Source organism: Salvelinus namaycush, chromosome 5 (genome assembly GCF_016432855.1).
Source record: "Salvelinus namaycush isolate Seneca chromosome 5, SaNama_1.0, whole genome shotgun sequence".
NCBI lineage: Eukaryota > Metazoa > Chordata > Actinopteri > Salmoniformes > Salmonidae > Salvelinus > Salvelinus namaycush.
The window spans coordinates 50,426,486-50,449,912 of record NC_052311.1 but is presented as its reverse complement, the minus strand read 5'-3'; the positions used below and the strand labels follow the sequence as shown (position 1 = coordinate 50,449,912).

General features: G+C 42.1%; 1 protein-coding gene across 1 annotated transcript in view; it reads left to right on the top strand.

Annotated features, from left to right (window-relative positions):
• The window catches only part of LOC120047169 (soluble guanylate cyclase gcy-31-like), a 90,229-nt gene that overhangs the window by 64,381 nt on the left and 2,421 nt on the right, over positions 1-23,427 (top strand). Inside the window, exons 2-14 of the mRNA XM_038992702.1 lie at positions 9,032-9,208; positions 9,515-9,647; positions 9,773-9,947; positions 10,093-10,184; positions 10,409-10,666; positions 14,988-15,135; positions 15,849-15,971; positions 16,311-16,431; positions 20,533-20,662; positions 21,001-21,147; positions 21,438-21,584; positions 21,811-21,967; positions 22,712-22,821. Coding sequence (XP_038848630.1) covers positions 9,032-9,208; positions 9,515-9,647; positions 9,773-9,947; positions 10,093-10,184; positions 10,409-10,666; positions 14,988-15,135; positions 15,849-15,971; positions 16,311-16,431; positions 20,533-20,662; positions 21,001-21,147; positions 21,438-21,584; positions 21,811-21,967; positions 22,712-22,821 — 1,918 coding nt within the window. The remainder of the gene's footprint in view (positions 1-9,031; positions 9,209-9,514; positions 9,648-9,772; positions 9,948-10,092; positions 10,185-10,408; positions 10,667-14,987; positions 15,136-15,848; positions 15,972-16,310; positions 16,432-20,532; positions 20,663-21,000; positions 21,148-21,437; positions 21,585-21,810; positions 21,968-22,711; positions 22,822-23,427) is intronic.

Here is a 23,427-nt window from a genome sequence, read left to right as displayed (position 1 = left end):
CACACAGAGCCCCCTCATCCTCCCCTGGGTCTGTGTTGTTCCTACCGCAACACAGCTCATTACTGGGGCTCACTGTCTGCACACCACTGTGTACCACTCACAATGTATCCCACCTACCTACAATTACCAAATAGTGTGTGTATTAAACTAATCTGCAATATTAATGTTTACTTTTGTCGTGACATTTTCGTGTATACTATAACTACCCTGAAGTTATTCTTTCTTTTTTTTTTTTTTTTACTGTGAACAATTGAATGAAAAGAGGATTTGGTGGCTTCATTACAAGAGTTCTTTAGTATTGAGCCCATAAAGATTCCAGCAGGCCAAACAGAAGGGAGAGGATTAGTGCTGGACCAATCAATCATATAGGCGGCCATTTTGGCAGACCCCTCATTGGTCGGTTCTACATAAGGGGCCAACAGTCTGGTTTCCATTTCCCCATATTGTGTGGAGATCCTGCAAAGTCACAAAATTCGGCACAGATTTTCCAAAAAAGCAGCCAAAACTGAGACATGTCTAGGGATCCACAATTAAAACATACACACATGCAAGCAGTGGCACACACACAGACAGACAAAGTAATCTAAAAAGAGGTGATACAGAATACATTTTTGTTCCTCTGATTCAAACTATTACTTATATTGCGACACAGACATAAAGGCTAGTGTACGCAGGAACAATAGACATGTACAGCCATGAAATAAACCCTCTATGAGTCTCCTGCATGCTCATAGAAAACAGAACAGAACATGTGATAAATACTTCTAAGCTGATTAATTAATTGTATTCAAAATGGCTGCCAGAGCCAAGACAGTATAAGGATTTTGAAGCTCTGTCAAGTGCAAGGCTGAGGCTCCAAGTGAGAGGAAGGACTTTGAGTGGGATTAGAGGGACATTGGGCTGTTCCAGACCCATCAGAAGGACAGAATGGCGCAGTAGTCTCCAGCAGAGGGGCATCATTAACTCACACAGACAGAAGTGCTGCTGGGCTGAGGCTGACAGCTGAGAGGGAGCAGAAGAGTTGCAGTGGATTAACTGGGGCCAAAGTTCAATACTACTGTCGATCATTGAGAAAAAAAACATTTCCACATCCATAAAAAATCTATACTATCTATATTAGATCAAATGTGAAAATGGTAATGACATAATAGCTTCCTTTGGTTTCTTTGGATTCAATGAAACATGGTGAACAATGAATTCTGGGATTTTGTTTTACAAGGGGCGGAGTGTTGAACATGAGTAGGAGCAAAAAGGTGGTGTCATACGATTGAGTCACTATAAACTGAAAACAACCACACACTGCAGAAATCACATGTCACACTTTATCTTAAAGACATGGTAATGGTGTTGTTGTGTGAATGATTTATGACAGACACACACACAACACACATGCTGCAAGCAAAGCGACAGGCATGCAGCAGACACATTCTCTTTTACACACACTCAATGCTGATAAAGCGGATTCAGCAGTAGTGGGCTTTTACCTCACATACTCAATCAAACAAACACACACACACACACACACACACACACACACACACACACACACACACACACACACACACACACACACACACACACACACACACACACACACACACACACACACACACACACACACACACGACACCATTCCTTTGCATGCCTTCACACAGAGATAAGCCTCTCAAGTGAGAAAGACTGAGCTGATCAAACACCTCACAAACTCTCAAAACACACACACACACCCTGCCTGTCGCTTCGCCCAGACCTCCTCTCAGATTACTGCTTTCTGATGCAATTATCTCCCATACAGAGGGGATTATGTGTTCACTTTTGTTTCCCAGTGATCTGTGTCTGCCATCATTCGAATGTGTCCTCTCTGTGCACCCTATTCTCTGGAGAATCCTAACAAAGACTAGCTGACCTTGTCTCTATTTAGCTGCTTCCACTCTCTGACACTAACCCACAGGCGTTCCCCGACAGGGAATGGATTGGAACATGGGGAAATTATTCCCATCGGATGTAAAGGAATACAAATTGGAGATTATGGTTCACTGCTGTGGAAAGTGGTGTGAGTGAGGAAGGGGCATTATTAGCTTTGCACAGTGTGGACTGTTTTTTCAGTCTTTGTATTATGGATAAATCATTAAATGTTCTAGATGTAATAGCACAATAACTGCCCAGTTCAGCATTTGCTGAAGTAAGACTGGCAAAAAGATTACTACTTGTACAAGAAATGTTATTGTCTTTTGAAAATAATTCCACAACACTTTGAAAGTCGCCTATCTTCAAGTCTTTTTCTGAAATAATATTGATAGAATATTTTATTTGTGCCAGACTGGGTTCAAATGCCTTCCATTACATTTTTCTATATTTTTGTAACTGTATATACAGTACCAGTCCAAAGTTTGGACACAGCTACTCATTCCAGGGTTTTTCTGTATTTGTACTTTTTTCTACATTGAACAGTAATAGTGACGACATCAACACTATGAAATAACACATATGGAATCATGTAGTAACCAAAAAAGTGTTAAACAAATCAAAATATATTTTATATTTTAGTTACTTCAAAGTAGCCACCCATTGCCTTGATGACAGCTTTGCACACTCTTGGCATTCTCTCAATCAGCTTCACCTGGAATGCTGAGCACTTGTTGGCTGCGTTTCCTTCACTCTGCAGTCCACAACTCATCCCAAAACATCTCAATTTGGTTGAGGTCGGGTGATTGTGAAGGCCAGGTCATCTGATGCAGCACTCCATATATCTCCTTCTTGGTCAAATAGCCCTTACACAGCATGGAGGTGTGTTGGGTCATTGTCCTGTTGAAAAGCAAATGATAGTCCCACTAAGCGCAAACCAGATGGGATGGCGTATCGCTGCAGAATGCTGTGGTAGCCAAGCTGGTTAAGTGTGTCTTGAATTCTAAATAAATCACTGACAGTGTCACCAGTAAAGCACTCCCACACTTCCTCCGCCATGCTTCACGGTGGGAACCACACATGCAGAGATCATCCATTCACCTACTCCGCGTTTCACAAAGACACGACAGTTAGAACCAAAAATCTCAAATTTGGACTCATCAGACCAAAGGATAGATTTCCACCGGTCTAATGTCCATTGCTCGTGTTTCTTGGCCCCAGCAAATCTCTTCCTCTTATTGGTGTACTTTAGTAGTGGTTTCAATGCAGCAATTCAACCATGAAGGCCTGATTCACGCAGTCTCCTCTGAACAATTGATGTTGAGATGTGTCTGTTACTTGAACTCTGTGAAGCATTTATTTGGGCTTCAATTTCTGAGGCTGGTTACTCAACTGAACTTATCCTCTGCAGCAGAGGTAACTCTGGGTCTTCCTTTTCTGTGGCGGTACTCATGAGAGCCCGTTTCATCACAGTACTTGATGGTTTTTGCGACTGCACTTGAAGTAACTTTCAAAGTTCTTGACATTTTCCAAATTGATTGACCTTCATGTCTTAAAGTAATAACTGAACTGAACTGTCGTTCCTCTTTGCTTATTTGAGCTGTTCTTGCCATAATATGGACTTGGTCTTTTACCAAATAGGGCTATCTTCTGTATACCATAACACAACACAACTGATTGGCTCAAATGCATTAAGAAGGAAATAAATTCTACAAATTAACTTTTAACAAGGCATACCTGTTAATTGAAATACATTCCAGGTGACTACCTCATGAAGCTGGTTGAGAGAATGCCAAGAGTGTGATCAAGGCAAAGGGTGGCTACTTTGAAGAAACTAAAATATAAAATATATTTTCATTTGTTCAACACTTTTTTGCTTACTACATGACTCCATGTGTTATTTCATCGAATCTCAAATCTCAAACACTTTTCATGGTTACTATATGATTCCATATGTGTTATTTCATAGTTTTGATGTCTTCACTATTATTCTACAATGTAGAAAATAGAAGAAATAAAGAAAAACCCTGGAATGAGTAGGTATGTCAAAACTTTTGACTGGTACTGTATACTATATATAAATGAAAATAAAATGTCATTTATTAATTCAGTCGTTCAGATAGGGCAATGGGGAAATCGTAATGCTAACAATGCTGTGTGTGTGTGTGTGTGTGTGTGTGAGAGAGTGAGAGTGAACAGAATGAACAGGGAGGAGGAATCAGTATACAAAACCATGGTAGAGCTGTCACAAGCCAAGCCAAAATTGGATTAGTGTCACCCTTGATAAGGAGAAGGGCAAAAAAAGGAAGAGGGAAAAATTGGAAGAAGGAAACGGCTACTTTTTTTCTCCCCCTTGCAATAATTTAATTTCAAATTCAGGGCACTGAACGCATAAACACAGCCAGGGAAAGTTAATGGAATATTTATATGCAGACTCCAGAATATTTCTTTCTTTTTCTCAGCAGTCAGTTTTTTCCTTCGTTTTACAACTGCCTTTGTTAGGCTTTGACACCAATTCTGCACCTCCAAGAGGACTGTGGTTCCATTGGCGGCTGTTGAAAAGGCCTTGTAGAGGGCAAGGGAATGGGAGCTGTGATTTGTCAGGGACTATTAGCTTCTCACCACACCGACTCACATAGAAATCAATGCAAAGGAATAACGAACCGCCCCACACCATGCTTTCTAAACTGCCCTGGAAGATTCAATAAACTAATGCAGAGAGGGAGGGAAGATAAGAGTATTAGGTATTAGTGCGACCCATAACAATATAGCTAGCTACAGTACAGCATCTCTGCAGGGATGGGGGAGGAGAGAGAGAGAGAGAAAGGTGAATGTATGACAGATGAGTGAGTGAAAAATAGAGTGTAGAAAGTGGGGACAAGGAGAGAGAAGAGCGAAAGAGGGAAAGACAGACAGACAGACAGATGTAAGAAAGAAGAGAGCGAAAACTCAGAACTTAAAGGAGGGTGGAGAGAAGGGGAGAGAGTGATAGAGTGAGAGGAAGGGAGAATGGGAGGCCCTAGGAGGATAAAGCCACACAAGTCGCCCCATCGACATTGTTGTTAACATTCAGTTAGAGTAGCTGCTACCTCTGCCGCTGTGTATACAGTAAAACCAATAAGAGGCTGGTATCATGGGATTGAGGGAGAGAAATATGGCACATTGTTGTGCTGGGAAAGCGATGAGGGAGATTGAGAGATGGGAGCCGGATAGACTCCTATTAAGTATTCAACTACAGGGCACAAAAGTTACAGCACATACAGCACCGTAGCTGAGATTTCCATTTGCCCCATCCTGTGAATCATCCATAAAGCTTTTGCGCAGTCACAGCCCAGTTATACTACAGGATTTGCAATTTTATCAGGGGCCAGAGGCAGTGGCAGTATGGAACAGAATGTTAGGCTGTACTGTTACTGTCATGATGTGGCATCTGATAAGTTCAGGTTTAACACAGTGGAAATGTTTCAGTAAGACCCTCACCTATAGCATTTGTGTTTCCATCTGCATGAAATCACAATAATGGCATCGAATGTTGATATATGGTCACTATTTCAATGGAGCAGACCATTTATGCAGCCAACTCGGGTGTGCTGAATCAGGTATGCACTATGCATGGTCTCTTCCACCTGGCACCCTTGTGATCAAATCATCCACCAGTTAAGCTGGTTGAGGCTGATAACTCCTTCTAAGATAACAAGCAAGGAATGGGGTGGGAGGGCTGTGGAAAGTAGCACTGAGTGCAGATGACAGGATCAGCGTGTGGTGTTGCACACTACCATTTCAGATATCATTTGAATGGACTGGGCTGCTTTCAGAAACTACAGTCCCTTTACACAGGTACTACATGATGTAATATAGCTGAAATCAAAGCAAAATCACGAGTCATTTCCCCTTTAAAATAATTGCCTTAGACATCTGTGTGGAGAGATACTTCTTGGCACCAACAGCACATTGTTATCTTCCTCCATTTCCCAGTTTAGAAGAAACAACAGACATCCTGGGTCGCTCCTGCACAGTTGTAGAGAGGCCATTAAATAAGACAGTAACACCTGGAATAAAGGGAGAGGCGGGGAGAGAGAGAGAAAGGGAGGAAATCCAGCTCTGGCAGGAAATGTGGTAGAGGATGCTTAATATCACACAAAATAAAATAACTACCTCTGGTTCACCACACACCTGTCATATTGTTGTAGAGAGTGGGGGAGGAGGGGCCATTTGTGGTTGGAATAGGTGAAGTAATCTTGTTGAAGAAGTTTCACCATGTACAGGAGGACCTGGCTGGCTAACGGCTAATTTCAGTCATTGATTCAGTAAACAATGTTATCCTACATTTGGTTACAGTGCATGAATAATACATAAGATCCCTAATTAAAACGCGTTTGTCTTTGAGTTTCCTCTTTGTAACAACAGGTAGGCCTTGAAGAGCTGTAGCTTATGATGAGAATGGTTGGCAGAGCAGACAGAACTTCTGTGGTCAAACAAGTTGTTCTAAGATTATCATAGGCAGTCACAGGAGCATTGAGGGTTTGAAGTAATTAGGTGCAGCTACTACGAAAAAGTGTGCAAGCAATGCCGACTGGAGCTTCACTTACAGCGGTGGTAGTTAGTGATGGGTCTTTCGCGAACGAACGGCTCTTTTTGAACAGATCTTTTTGGTGAACGTCGGGAGCCGACTCGAATCGCTTCGGAGAAAGAGCCTTTCGTTTGGCTCCCTGATTTGCATCCTGCACTGCTTTTTGATTCTCCAAAGAGGGTGACTCCAGACGGCAGAAACACATAGTGGGGAGAGTGCGTCAATCTGGTCCACGCTTCGTTTTTTTGCAGGCTACATAATAATTTGGCCAAGTAAAAATGAATTTGAACGCGCATTTTACGATCTGACATTATGGTAGCCTACCTTTTGTGCTTTGTATTGGATATTTGCTATTTGTTTCATGGTTCTACGTAGATGTTAAGCATTTTAAACGAAGAGGCGTTTGGGAACCAAATGAGCCGGCTCTTTTACGTGAACCAAAAATACTCACCGAAAATACTCGGAATGCCCATCACTAGTGGTAGTGTAGTTTCTCTCTCTGTTGACGTCCATTGATGTTTTCATTTGAATGGGGAGCGTTGTAACGGTGCCCCCTAGCGAATATTTAGAGAAAAGTAGATGAGCGCATGAAAACCTAATCAGTTGTCGGTCGAGCCTATTCACACAGACAGAATAAGCTCGACCGACAAGTGAGTGAGTTAGTGCGCTCATCTACTTTTCTCTAAATATTCGCAAAGGGGCACCGTCACACTGCTTTACAACGGAACTAAAGCTTCGAAAATTAAGTGTTTATATTTGTATAATTAGCTTGATTCTGCGCGCGGGATGCAGGAAGGCTGGTGGGGAGATCAGTCGGTCTTGGCCAAAAGTGGTATGGCTGGTGCACCATATTTGTGAATATTTGTAGTATTTATTCAAACCAACCTGTTATCAATCCCAAAGGATTTGGTTTTTGGAAACAGGCTACGGGTAGATTTGGCCTACTTGGACAATAGGTATATAGCCTGCCCTACAGGCTAACATAGCTGATATATACTCTCCCTCCCCTTCAGAGTTTATAGAACGGGCAAAACCATTGCCTCAATAAGCACCATCAAGACAATGTTCACACTCCCAGGGCTTTCTCAATCCAACCGTACTTGCAACATGAGACACAATTTTCCCGCGGGTGCTGATAACGGGTGCGTTTAGCATAGCATTACAATAGAGCACTTCACGAGCATCTGTAGCCTAGGCTACACCAATGCTCCAACACATTTTTATTTTATTTTTGGGGGGAGGGGGGGGGTTAAAAAACGACTACAGGTTACACTTTAACTTCTAAAACCTGATAGATATATATCTTTAAATATCTTCCCTTTATCCGGACTGCAATTAATTTAATTTAATTTGAATGAACAAATCAAACCCCGAAAATCCATTGAAGGGCTGCTCCAGACGTTGCCCATCCCATAACCTAGGCTTAGAGAGCCTACTTATTTTTAAAATATATATATTTGACACAATGCACTTCATAGTCCACAGCCCTATATGTACAATTATACAGTATATTGATTTATTTAAAACATTTAGACTTATATCACAGGGGGGGCATGCCCCTCTTGAAAGATTCCCCACAATAAGCCCACACACTTTTCCTTTTGGCATTCATAACCAAGATCCAAACACAGACTTACAGTACACACACACATTGGCCTGATATGTCTTCAGCAAGCTAGAAAGTCACCACTATTACCTTTTCTTTGGTACCTGCCAGAAACATGCCTTGGCACTCTTATTTTAGGCCCTGCCACCCATTGACTTGATAGAGAAGTGTCTGAAGAGGGCCAGTGTCACGAGCAGGTGTTTGGCCAGTCAGATCAGGGAGCAGCATTTTGGCATTCGCTCCCGCAGTTGGACCAGCGAATTACATACCACTTAGGGACTGCAGGTAAGGGACCCATATTTTCACCCTCTTCTTCTGCTTTTTCTTTTGGAAAACTTTTGATATACTATGGGGAAACATTTGTGTTAGCTGGCTAAATTGTGTGGAACATAGATTCCGGACAATTTTAGGTCCGAGGTGCCATAGACTAAAGGCAGTACTGTGCAGTGTAGTGTCTTATTTAAAGATGAGTCTTTAAAGGATAATCTTGTGCTATTGTAAAAGTCTTCTGATCAACACTGACAAAAGAGTATTGTGTAACAGTGTGCAGAGGTAGGGAGGTGTTTGAGGAGGTTACCTGACACTCAAACCTCAGGGTAAGAGTGTAAAGTAACTCATTGTGCCTGTATATGTACACATGATTTGTGTCCATGTGAAAATGTATTTGTGATACATGTGTGAGATTAATTTTCTCCTTTTTACTCATCAGTTAAATACTACATGTGAAGTGCAAGTACTGCACATGTGCTAGTACTAGAGTAGAGCTCTGTGTAGAGCAAGATGTTAATCTTGCTCAGGATACCCAAAAGGGATGATTTATTGATTTTGGAAAATATTTGTGGCAATGAATAATGAGGGACTTCATAGTTTTTAACATCTAGTTCATCCTATATGCAAAATGACTCAGACTGCAGGTGTTTTACACTTCTTCTTTCCTTACCGTTCCTCAGTAAAGCAGTTAAAATTGGCAGAAATCTGGAGGTTCCCAACCCCCTTAAGATGTACGGCCTGTACTTGGAAGCAGTGAATGATTATATCAACGAGTCGTACGGAGAGGATGTATGGAGGCTGATAGAGGCCCGGGCAGAGATACCGCATCTCAAGTTTGTCCGCCATCAGATGTACAAGTACGGCCATATCCCATCTAACTGTCGGGGCAAACTACATCTCTGTACCCATCATATGCGTCATATTTACTTTATATTCTAACTTTACCAGGAAAGGAAGTCACCTGAGGTTTCACTTGAATCTCTTTCCTGATAGACTTGGCAAAAGCACAACAAGTTAACATAGACCATCAATACATAACACACACACAGCCAACAGGTCAATGAATGCACTAACTGTAAGTCGCTCTGGATAAGAGCATCTGCTAAATTACTAAAATGTCAATGTAAATGTCATATCTAGGTATCTTCCTTCTTCCCCTGCAGTGACAACCTGATCCTGCGGCTAGCCAAGGCAGCTGGCGAGGTCCTGGGGAAGACCCATGATGAGCTCATGTATGCCTTCGGGGTTTACATGGTGAAGAGGATCGGGAACTACGGCTACGAGAGGATTCTCAAGGTGACCTAGTGCCTAGTGGCCCTCAAGTGTCTTAGTTAACACTTGGCATAATTGGCCCTAATCAATGATCAATACACTGGTGTGTGTGTGTAATGTCATTATTTATCCCTTGTCCATTCATCCAGGTGTTGGGGCGTAATGTGCGTGACTTCATCAATGAGCTGGACAACCTGCACGAGTACTTCCGCTTCTCTTTCCCCAAGGTGCAGCCTCCCAGCTTCTGTGTGGAGGAGGAGTGTGAGACCAGCCTCACCCTGCACTACCGCAGCACCCGCAAGGGCTTCACCCAGTTTGTCAAAGGTAGGTAGGGAGCACCACAGAGGACAAACATAGCAAACACTCTTTTTCTGAAAGCACTATATTATATTTGGTAATACTATACATAGGATGCATGTCACACATCTCCAAACTGTAAAAATACTTGTTCTCTCTTCCCATACTGTAGGCCAGCTGTCTCAAGTGGGAAGGCAGTTCTACAACACAGACATTGAAGTTGAGATCCTGTCCAAAGAAGAGACCGAGAAGATGACATATGTGGTATGTACTGTGGGCATCTACCTATCTGAAGCTACTTCTTTTCAACAATCTTATGTACACCCCAGCGCACGCGCAAGTAACTCCTCCGACCTAGGAGTGCATCACTTTCCAAGTGCTACTGTTTGCCCCATTGTCAAACAACTTTAGTTTCAGGCCCGATTGTCATGATACTCACAACCTTAAGATCCTCACAGTTGCGGTGCCGTGATGTCTCTTTGCCGCAGATCTACAAGATGAACTTTGACAACGCTGCCTTCAAGCACCGCATGCCCCAACAGAAGACGGCCCCGGGGTACGAGAAGCTACCCATGAAGAGGGGCATCTTTTTCGACATGTTCCCCTTTAGTGTGATCTTCCGCCGGGACATGACCATGTACCGCATTGGGGACGGCCTAAAGGAGGTCTTCTCCGACCTGCAGGGCAAGAAGGTCAACGAAGAGTTCACCCTGGTGCGGCCCATGCTGGAGTTCAGCTGGGACAACGTGAGTACAGGAGGGGAGAGAGAGGGGGATGAGGGTTCTGTTACATTTGGTATGGTTTTTCCACTTACCTAGGCTATTGTTGTCAATCCAGAGTTTTTTAGTGGATATTTGGGTTATTTAGTAACATTCAACAACCCCCTTTAATGGTCCCAAACATTGAAAATCATGTTTTTCATCACATTGGATGATATTTGGATGAAATCAGTTCAAAGTAGGGTAACCCAAGTATGAAGAATGGCTGTAGCTGGCACATTGATAATGTTTGATCATAAAGTTACTGGTCCCCTCCCCTTGTCAAACACTTGGATTCAGTCAGGCTTTATCCAATGTCACATAAAGCCGGAAATGTAATACACCAGTAGCGTCTTATCATCTTAAATAATTTAAATATGTACTGCCTTAAAACCATAATTGCATGTGTTCCTATGCCTTGCTTTGGCTTTGTTTACAAACCGTAGGCAAGCTACTAGTAGCTAGCTCAAGCAGAACGTACAACCAAATAATATATATATTTTTAAATATACTGGTAGCCTTTCATCTGTGGTGTGACTGTTAGCTAGCAAGCTACTTACCAGCATGCCGGAAAAAAAGCACATTGTGACTGGATGCCATAGTTTAAATTTAACGTTACACTATTTTCTGAAGAAAGAAGACATCCGACAGCAGTGTCTCATTTTTATTTTGGGTGGACAGGCTGCACCGAAAATTACAATTATGTCACGGGTGTGCAGTGCACATTTTGAGCGAAGTTGCTTTATCAATTGGGGAGAATATTCGATTGGTCTTGCCAGGAAGCTAATCCTAAAGACGGATGCAATACCATCATTGACATTGGAACAGTGGGTCTTGCAAGCGCTGACCATAATGTAAGTATCATTATGATTTTCACTTTATCTACTTTTGGTATTTTCACTATCATCAAGCTGTAATGATAGACATTTTAGAAAATTCAACATCTATTTTGTCTGCACGGATTCCCAGGCAACCACCACAGCAGGAATGCTGTGATACAAAATCTGCTTTCCAAAGGCAAAGAAGGGGGGGATATGCTGTGAAACATGTGAAGACAGACCCAACATACTGTAAGCCATTTATTCATTTCCAGTGGTGGAAAAAGTACCCAATTGTCATACTTGAGTAAAAGTAAAGATATGTTAATAGAAAATTACTCAAGTAAAAGTGAAAGTCACCCAGTAAAATACTACTTGATTAAACGTCTAAAAGTATTTCGTTATAAATATACTTAAAACCTCTCTGGGATATGTGGGACGTCACCTGGCCAACATCCAGTGAAAATGCAGAGCGCCAAATTCAAATAAATTACTATAAAAATTAAACTTTCATGAAATCACACATTCAATATACCAAATTAAAGCTACACTTGTTGTGAATCCAGCCAACGTGTCAGATTTCAAAAATGCTTTACGGCGAAAGCAAACAATGCTATTATCTGAGGATAGCAACCAAGCAAACAAACACAGACCATCATATTTCAACCCTCCCGGCGCGACACTAATGCAGAAATAAAGATATAATTCATGCCTTACCTTTGACGAGCTTCTTCTGTTGGCACTCCAATATGTCCCATAAACATCACAAATGGTCCTTTTGTTCGATTAATTCCGTCGATATATATCCAAAATGTCCATTTATTTGGCGCGTTTGATCCAGAAAAACACCGGTTCCAACTTGCACAACGTGACTACAAAATATCTCAAAAGTTACCTGTAAGCTTTGTCCAAATATTTCAAACTACTTTTGTAACACAACTTTAGGTATTTTTTTACGTAAATAATCGATAAAATTGAAGATGGGATGATCTGTGTTCAATACCAGAGGAAAACAATGTGTAGCATGCTTTCTGGTCACGCGCCTCTAACAAACAGTACACTTCACTGGAGCCTCATTCTGAACATGGCTACTTCTTAATTTCTCAAAGGCAAAACCTCAACCAATTTCTAAAGACTGTTGACATCCAGTGGAAGCGATAGGAACTGCAGGAAGGTCCCTTAGAAATCTGGATTCCCAATGAAAACCCATTGAAAAGAGAGTGACCTCAAAAATAAAAGTCTGAATGGTTTGTCCTCTGGGTTTTGCCTGCCAAAAAAGTTGTTATAGTCACAGACATGATTCAAACAGTTTTAGAAACTTCAGAGTGTTTTCTATCCAATACTAATAATAATATGCATATATTAGCATCTGGGACTAAGTAGGAGGCAGTTTACTCTGGGCACGCTTTTCATCCAAACGTGAAAATGCTGCCCCCTATCCACAAGAAGTTTTAAGTATCAAAAGTAAATATAATTGCTAAAACATTTAAGTATCAAAAGTAAAAGTATAAATCACTTCAAATGACTTATTAAGCAAACCAGATGGCACAGTTTTCTTTAGATTTTATTTACTGATAGCTAGGGACACACTCCAACACTTCAGACATCATTTTCAAACAAAGCATTTGTGTTTAGTGGCGGACTGCCAGATCAGAGGCAGTAGAGATGACCAGGGATGTTCTCGTGATAAGTTTGTGAAAATTACCATTTTCCTGTCCTTCTAAGCATTCAAAATGTAAAGACAACTTTTGGGTGTCAGGGAAAATGTATGGAGTAAAAAGTACATTATTTTCTTTAGGATTGTAGTGAAATAAAAATGTTCACAAATATAAAAAGTGTAACTACAGATACACCAAAAAACGAATTAAGTACTACTCTTCATTTCAAATCTGCACCAATTAAGCATTTCAGGCACACAAAAGTTCAAAATACAAACATTGAAACGTTTCACAAAAAAGTGCACAACCAAATATTGCATATTTCAAATTGAGTACTTCAAAAACACCAGAAAACACATTGTAAAATGAATAGATCACTACATCAACGAATCAATAGCATCATAACTCGGAACAGTAAATAAAGGAAAATAAATTCACTACCCATTTAACAAACATTTCCCTTTTCATAAACATTACAGGCTATGTAGACAGCTTCCTGGATCTCCTCTTCAACAAGGCCACGCTTGATCCAGCATGTTACAGTATGTGGGGAAGCTGTGTGAGCTGTCCATCCCAGCACCCCTGTTTGCCCAGTGTGAGAGTTCTGACAAGGAGGAGGCCATAGTGTCCCGCTTCAATCTTGGGGGTGACTGAAGCCAAGTGGGTGACTGAAGTCTGCTTGATTGAAGCGGGGTACATGGGTCCCCCTCCCCTCCCCATCAATCTCTGTGGTTGGTTGCATTACCTAAAGCCTAAGTAATTAACTTTTACATGATATGATATCACATTTTGTTCATTTCTATGTTTTTTTCTAGCATTTGGATGGGAGATTAGTGTTACAAATTGTACGACTCAATGGGGTCCTGGACACTAGGGTGGCTGGGTGCCTATATTAGGCTTATGGCTCTAATATTTTTTTTTTTATGTCAAATGATGTCTCACCATTATTTCTCACCATTATTTCTCATGAGTGTTCATGTTGATCAATATTTTGTAAATTATCAAATAAATGTCTGATCAATACATACAATTCTGAACATATTGTTATTTATAATGCAAGCATTTCACTACACCCACAATAACATCTGCTAAATATGTGTATGTGACCAATAAAATGTTATTTGATTTAATGCAGAGGCACCAATAAATTGTCCAGTACACTTATTGTATGCTGTTTGTATATTCTCTTATGTGTAAGCTTCTAAGATCACTCAGGCTTTACAATTGCGTATTGCTGCTGTTTGTCTGATATCCAACAGTTCTGTTGACTATGAGAGCATTTTGCAGAGAAAATGGGTTGAGCCAAAAATGTAGGCTAGGAATGACATGTGGCCCATTGTTTACCTGTTCATCAATGACATGTGGCCCATTGTTTACCTTGTTACAATGACCACAAGGGCGTTTCAAAGAGCTGTCAGTCAAGGCGAGCTCATGAATATAAGCTCCCTGCCCACTCAGCCTGCTCTTTCAGGCTTCCTGATAGTTAGAAATGAGAGAGAATGTAACATTTCTTCAATTCTGAGCATTTTAATAGTGTACAAATATTATGGGTGATGTTTTTGTCATTCAAAGGCTATTTTTACTTGGGAAATAGGATACCTGTGCGGGACCTTTAAGCATCACTATGTCTGCATGTATCAGGGCCAGTCTCAGAATAAAGAATCTCAGAGTAAGAGTGCTGATATAGGATCAACATTGACTTCATAATCACAATAAATAAGGTTACTTGGACAGTGTGGACCTGATCCTAGATCAGCACTCCTACTCTGAGACGCTTTGTGAATACGGGCCCTGGATTTGACTGAAGTCATCTGTTTCCATGCTTCCCCTCAGATCTACACCCACCTTAACAATGTGTTTGAGCTACTGTCCAAAGCTGTGGTGGAGAGCAAGCAGAAGGTGAATGTCCCTAAACTGAGCAAGGAAAAGGAAGATGAGGGAAAAGAGGAGAGCGAGAAACCCAAGAGAGAGGAAGAGAGAGGTACAGAGAAGTCAAGGGTCCGCCCGTCGCCACAGTCAACCGACAGGAGAGGGGAGTACTTTGTCCCTAACAATCTCTAGCACATGTCTAATGTTTAAGTGATTAAGGTCCAATGCAGCTGTTTTTATCTCAATATCAAATCATTTCTGGGTAACAATTAAGTAAGTTACTGTGATTGTTTCAACTAAAATTATCAAAAAGAAAGAAGAAATTGCTTCTTAGTAAAGAGCAATTTCTTAAACAAGAATTTTGCTAGGACTGTCTGGGAGTGGGGAGGGGAAAACTAGCTGTTATTTGCAGAGAGGTTTGGAACTCTCTTTCGTATTGGTCTATTCACTTAACTTACTGCCTGGTGATGTCAACAGGCAGGCTAAATCTCCATCCCACCAAAAAGGCTGACATTTCAAGCAGTCCTTTCAAACAGCTCTTACACTAAAAGGGTATTATAATCATTTTCATAATTTCACAGTATTATTCCAACCTCATAGTGTGTAAAATATATATAAAACACAGGAAAATCTCATTTTTGACTACACTGGGCTTTGAAAGTCTTCCAATATGTGTAACAATAAAAAATCTCACTGTCAGTGCTGTTATAAGCATGAGTGAAATGCATTAAATAAATGTCACTCACTCAGCCACCCATTCTCCCTCCCTATCTCAGTCATTCCCTTCCTCCGTCATTCATTCCCTCCTTTCCTCTGGCCCATTAGATGTGAAGTCTGTGGAGGAGATGAAGGGAGACCAGGAGTTCAGCAGTGCTCTGACTCAGTACAACAGCTCAGCCAACTCAGGGGGAGAGGACATCGAGCTGCTCGCCTTCCAGACTGTCACCGGTGAGAACCCCTTCTTCCTCGCCCTCCACACTTCTTTTTATCTATCTTCCCACCTGTTCAGCTCACCGAAATAAGTAAAATAAAATATAAAATAAAAGAATACATGCTACATAGCTTTGTTCTCCTAAATTTGAAAGGGGTACAGAAATCCAACACACGGCCAGAATCAAAACAGTCAGTGTTTGCCCTGTCTATTTTGAATTAAGTATTAACTATACCATTTTGAATAACTAGAGTGTAAATGGTCTTGGAATTGTTGGTGACAATTCTACATTTCAAACCAATGTTTCCAAGTTCTATGTCTGTGGATGACCCCACCCTGCTCTTCGTCATCCCCAGGGAAGTGCAGTGAAACCATCTTCGAGGATATGAGGGAACCTCCCAAGAAGCCCCTCCACCTGAAGGGTCAAATGAAGTACGTCCCCCAGTGGGACTCGCTCATCTTCCTCAGTACTCCCATGTAAGACCACCTACAACATCCGTACAGTACCTAGTCATTATCTGACTATAAAGGCAATACGTAATCCAATTCAAAACTTGCCTTGAGGCTACAGCTATGTGATGCCACGGTCAGACGCGCTTACAAAGCAACCAAAAAAGGAGAATCAAAAGCTTCGATAGTATAAAAACAAACAAAAAGGTATTTTACAAACAAAGATAATTTCATGGACTATAGTCCATCCAGGCCTACCTGAGCCATAATACCAAACCACAAATTAGGTATAGGGAGGGGGAACATGGGAAGAAGGGGGTTTGCCCAGGTAAGGCTCCATTTGTCAAATCTGACCATAATTCCATCCTCCTGGTTCATGCTTACAACCAAAAACTAAAGCAGGAAGTACCAGTGACTCGCTTAATACGGAAGTGGTCAGATGACACAGATGCTACGCTACAGGACTGTTTTGCTAGCACAGACTGGAATATGTTCCGGGATTCATCCAATGGCATTGAGGAGTATACCACCTCAGTCATCGGCTTCATCAATAAGATAAGTGCATTGACGACGTCGTCCCCACAGTGACCGTACATACATATCCCAAGCAGAAGCCATGGATTACAGGCAACATCCACATCAAGCTAATGACTAGAGTTACCGCTTTCAAGGAGTGGGACACAAATCCGGACGCTTATATGAAATCCCGCTACGCCCTCAGATGAACCATCAAACAGGCAAAGTGTCAATACAGGATTAAGATTGAATCCTCCTACACCGGCTCTGACGCTCGTCGGATGTGGCAGGGCTTGAAAACTATTACGGACTACAAAGGGAACCCCAGCCGCGAGCTGCCCAGTGACACGAGCCTACCAGACAAACTAAATGCCTTTTATGCTCGCTTTGAGGCAAATCAACACTGAAGCATGCATAGAGCACCAGCTGTACCGGACGACTGTGTGATAACACTCTCCATAGCCGATGTGAGCAAGACCCTTTAAACAGGTCAACATTCACAAAGCCGCAGGGCCAGATGGATTGCCAGGATGTGTACTCTCAAAGCAAGCGTGGACCAACTGTCAAGTGTCTTCACTGACATTTTCAACCTCTCCCTGACAGAGTCTGTAATACTTACATGTTTCAAGCAGACCACAATTGTGCCCAAGGAAGCGAAGGTAACCTGCCTAAACCTGCCTAAACCTGCCTAAATGATTACCGCCCCGTAGCACTCACGTCGGTAGCCATGAAGTGCTTTGAAAAGCTCGTCATGGCTCACATCAACAGCATCATTCCGGATACCATAGACCATCAATGTGAGCAAGACAAAGGAGCTGATTGTGAACTACAGGAAAAGGCGGGCCGAACAGGCCCCCATTAACATCGATGTGGCTGTAGTGGAGCGGGTCGAGAGTTTCAAGTTCCTTGGTGTCCACATCACCAACGAACTATCATGGTCCAAACACACGAAGACAGTAGTGAAGAGGGCACGACAAAACCTTTTCCCCCTCAGGAGATTTGGCATGGGTCCCCAGATCCTCAAAAAGTTCTATAGCTGCACCATCGAGAGCATCCTGACCGGTTGCTTCACCGCCTGGTGTGGCAACTGCTCGGCATCTGACCTTAAGGAGCAACAGAGGGTTTTGCGTACGGCCCAGTGCATCACTGGGACAAAGCTTCCTGCCATCCAGGACCTATATACTAGGCGGTGTCAGAGGAAAGCCCAGAAAATTGTATAAGACTCCAGTCACCCAAGTCATAGACTGTTCTCTCTGCTACCGCACGGCAAGCGGTGCCGGAGCGCCAAGTAGTTCGCTACCGCACGGCAAGCGGTGCCGGAGCGGCAAGTCTAGGACCAAAAGGCTCCTTTACAGCTTCTACCCCCAAGCCATAAGACTGCTGAACAATTAATCAAATGGCCACCCGGACTATTTACATTGACCTCCCCCATCCCATTTGTTTTTACACTGCTGCTACTCGCTGTCTATTATCTATGCATATTTACTTTACCCCTACCTACATGTACAAATGACCTCAACTAACCCGGAACCCCTGCATACCGGTACCTCGTTATTGTTTCTTTATTGTGTTACTTTTTTTTATTTTATACTTTAGTTTATTTGGTAAATATTTTCTTAACTCTTTCTTGAACTGCATTGTTGGTTAAGGGCTTGTAAGTAAGCATTTCACTGTTATATTCGGCGCACGTGACAAATAAAGTTTGATTTGATTGCTTTCAAATACCCATAATTACCATAATAGAAAACCCAAAACAGGATTTCTGTAAGGACAGACGCTGGACCCGGACCCGACGTCACCAACAAAATCAAAAAAAACTCCATGATGCTTCAAATTGTGTTGTCAGCATTCTGTAAGGACAGACGCTGGGAAATGAGAAGCAAGTACAGGGACTGAATATTAAATAAATAACCGACATGAAACAAACCACAGACAACGTCTGGACAAGGGAAACATAACGACATTAATGCTGACTCGGAAAAGAAACTGAGGAAGTGACAGATATAGGGGAGGTAATTAATAATGTGATGAATCCAGGTGAGTCCAATGAAGCGCTGATGCAAGTAACGATGGTGACAGGTGTGCGTAATGATAAGCAGCCTGGCGACCTCGAGCACCAGAGAGGGGGAGCGGGAGCAGACTTGAAAGATTTCAATAAATCAATGTTTTACGATTCTAATAAGACAAACCATAAATGTTCATAATGAGACTGAACGTAAGGGAATTTGGCTCCAACACTTACCTTAGATAGTCCTTACCTTATGGTGTGTCTGTGTTTATTAGCATATGAAAATAATAAAAACAATGATAAGCTATATTTATAATATTACTATATGCCTATAAATATGTTCAGTATGCATAATATATATTTGGTCCCATGTTTCATGAGCTGAAATAAAAGATCCCATAAATGTTCTGTACGCACAAAAAACATATTTCTCTCCAATTTTGTGCAGAAATTTGTTTACATCCCTGTTAGTGAGTATTTTTCCTTTGCCAAGGTAATCCATCCACCTGACAGGTCTGGTATATCAAGAAGTTGATTAAACAGCATGATCATTACACAGGTGCACCTTGTGCTGGGAACAATAAAAGGCCACTCTAAAATGTGCAGTTTTGTCACACAACACAATGTGTAACGGGCTTCCTCCTTCTCTTCATCCGAAGAGGAGTAGCAAGGATTGGACCAACGTGCAGCGGGGTGTGAATTCATAATGATTTATTAAACAAAACGACGAAACACGAAATAACACTTAGAAATACAAAATAACAAAACGAACTAAACAGACCTAAACTTACGAACTTACATGAAACGAAGAACACACGAACAGGAACAGACAAACCGAAACAGTCCCGTGTGGTAACATGTACTGACACGGAAGACAACCACCCACAACAAACAATGTGAAACAACCTACCTTAATATGACTCTCAATCAGAGGAAACGCCAAACACCTGCCTCTAATTGAGAGCCATACCAGGCAACCCATTAACCCAACATAGAAAACACATAACATAGACTACCCACCCAAAACTCACACCCTGACCAATTAAACACATACCAAACAACAGAAAACAGGTCAGGAACGTGACACAATGGCACAGATGTCTTAAGTTCTGAGCGAGCTTGCAATTGGCATGATGACTGCAGAAATATCCACCAGAGCTGTTGCCAGAGAATTTAATGTTCATTTCTCTACCATAAGCCACCTCCAACGTAATTTTAGAGAATTTGTCAGTACATCCAATCGGCATCACAACCACAAACCACGTGTAACCACGCCAGCCCAGGAGCTCCACATCCGGCTTCTTCACCTGTAGGATCATCTGAGACCAGCCACCCAGACAGCTGATAAAGCTGAGGAGTATTTCTGTCTGTAATAAAGCCTTTTTTGTGGGGAAAAACTAATTCTGATTGGCTGGGCCTGGCTTCCAATTGGGTGGGCCTATGAACTGTAACTCAGTAAGATCGCTGAAATCGTTGAAATTGTTGCATGCTGCATTTATCCGCTTCCCTCTACCTTTCCAATCCCTTCTTATCTCCCTTTCTGCCACTCACCCCATCCTTGCTGTCTCTCTCATTCCTCTTCCACTTTTTTCTTCCTCTTCCAGTATAGAGACAGTGGAGGACATGATTAAAATGGGCGTCTATGTGAATGATCTGAACCTACACGACTCCAGCCGAGAGCTCATCTTAGCCGGAACACAGCAGTCGGCTGAACTTCAGCTGGCTCTTGACCAGGTAAGTCATACACATTTCATATATACCACATACCACCCTTTAGAATAGGAATAGCACACAACCGTACTTTGGTACATTGTTAACATCATCAGATAACTCCTCTACTAACTGGGCCAAGTTTTCCTCATCTAAGAATGCAAGACATACTACTATACCCACACACAGTCCTGCTCATAGGCAGCTTCATTTTCAAAGTTACAAATAAAGACCTATGCAGTGTATAGGTCACACTGAAAGGGAGAGGCAAAGACCATCTGAAGGGCCGGGCTGGATTTGAAGAAGGATGAGGAGTTAGTTGACTGACAGCTCTCTCTCTCTGGTGGCTCCTCCCACTCCAGGAGCAGCAGAAGTATGCCCAGCTCCAGGAGATCATCAAGAAGCTGGACGAGGAGAAGAAGAGAGGAGACTCCCTCCTATACGCCATGATCCCCAAAGCTGTGGCTGACCGGCTCAGGAAGGGTATCACGGCCCTGGAGACATGCCAGGTACTAAACCACAGCCATAAATTTACAGATACATATACAGATATACAGGGTGCATCCAAAATGGCACCCCATTCCCTATATATGGCACTATATAGGGCCCAGGCTCTGGCCAAAAGTAATGCACTATATAGGCAATAGGGTGCCATTTCAGACACAGCCATAGAATTTGTAGAGGAAACTATCCTCCATATTGGCTCAAAACATTCAATGACAATAAGGCTCAATTGTATTCCAACTAGCCACAATGTCAAGCATTTAAGTGTGCTGGTATTTCCTTTCCGTTTCCCCAGGTGTTCCCGGACGTGACCATCCTATTCAGCGACGTGGTGAAGTTCAACGAGATCTGCATCCACATCACGCCCATGCAGGTGGTGGACATGCTCAACGAGATCTACATCGTCTTCGACACGCTCAGCGAGAAGCACAACGTCTACAAGGTGAATGACTGGGACAATACAAAACAAGGGCCTCTGTGGGAACAATATGCCTGAATACTCAACCAAGGTTGGCTCAACCAAAAAGGAGAACACAGACTTATCATGCATTGAGTGGCTGTAGCAATGTTTTACAGAGTGGAATATTTAGTCTGTTTCATTGGTATGATATAATTTATACAGTAATGCTTCTAAACATACTACTTGACTCTTATTCCCATGGATTCAGGTGGAGACCATCCGAGATGCCTACATGGTGGTGGCAGGCGTGCCCAATAAGACAACCTTCCATGCCCACCACATATGTGACATGGCCCTGGACATGCTGAGCTCCATCGACCACCTCAAAGACCCCTCCACTGGAGACAACATCCAGATCAGAGTCGGTGAGCAGAGACCATTGAAATACAATCTAGTCACTCTATTTCTATGGCACAGAAAGTGTAGACAGGAGTGGGCCTTACCATAGAAGTATAATTACTACATGTTATCTGATTACAAAAAAACTGTACCTGTAATACGTTACTAGCAAAAATATTGTAATCCGATTACAGATACTTTGGAAAAACTAGATGATTACTTCTTGGATTACTTTTAAATTCATAAAGGACGATTGCGGAACAAAATACATTATGACACCTTTCTGTTTTCTCAATGACATTCAATTCAGCATTGAAAAAAAGGTGCAAGTTTAAGTTTGTTCCACCTGAGCGAGTCTGACCACAAGTCAGAGACCACTATGTTTGATGGATCCTTTTTGTCTTCCTTTAATGCCTTTTAGGGGGAAAGTAATTCAAAAGTAACCAGATTACGTTACTGAGTTTGGGTAATCCAAAAGTTACATTACTGATTACAATTTTGGTCATGTAACTGTAATGGATTACATTTATATAGTAACCTACCCAACCCTGCATATGACAGACATAAAGCATACACATACTGTACTGTACGGTGTGTCTTTATAATCCGGTCAAAAGGAAGTCAAAGGCTTGATATTGTCTAGCCATGCCCTGACTGTGCTCCTCAGTTAATGCTGCCAGATTTATACTCCTTAAGGCACCCTGAATCTAGAGCCACTGATCCAGGTTCAGTAAAGCAGTTTAACGTCATTGTGTGTTGTTTCCCTTCAGGGATCCACTCAGGGATGGTGGTGGCTGGGGTGGTGGGGCTGAAGATGCCTCGCTACTGTCTGTTTGGAGACACCGTCAACACTGCCTCCCGCATGGAGAGCAATGGGGTGGTGAGTGCTGACATTACAACATAACCTCACTATAGGGTAAATCCATGTGAATTCAATCACTTTTTGACAGCATTCCTTTTGATTTAAACAAAAGGTTCCATACATGTTCTATTTCTTTGATTGACACCCACTCTGTATTCAAGAGCATGTTGTGTCTCAACCAATGGCAGTCACAACCAATGTTCCCTCAAAAGAATGTAGGCACTGAGCAAATTTCAGGTCTGCTGAGCGCAAACCTGAACGCTGTGAAGATTCTGTGCAACTTCCGGCGCACATTTACTGTGAACCCTGATGCTGTACCCGGTTTAAGTTAGTTTTAACAGTGGTCAAGTAGGCTACTGTGGCTATTTGATCATAACGTAAGCCTACCAGAGTGGCCTACCATCAAAAACAGAGAAAATGCATCCCATAAAATGTTTACATGGAAATAGCTGTTCTATCATTGAGCCTACAGTAGGAACCAATGTGTGGTGTTCAAAGTAGGCCTACATTCCATGAGACTTTTGAAAAAAACATGCAGGGCTTGACATTAACCTGTTCATCCACTTGTCCTTCAGACAAGGAGGTGACTGAAAATGATGTGTTGTTTGATGCAAGAAACCACTT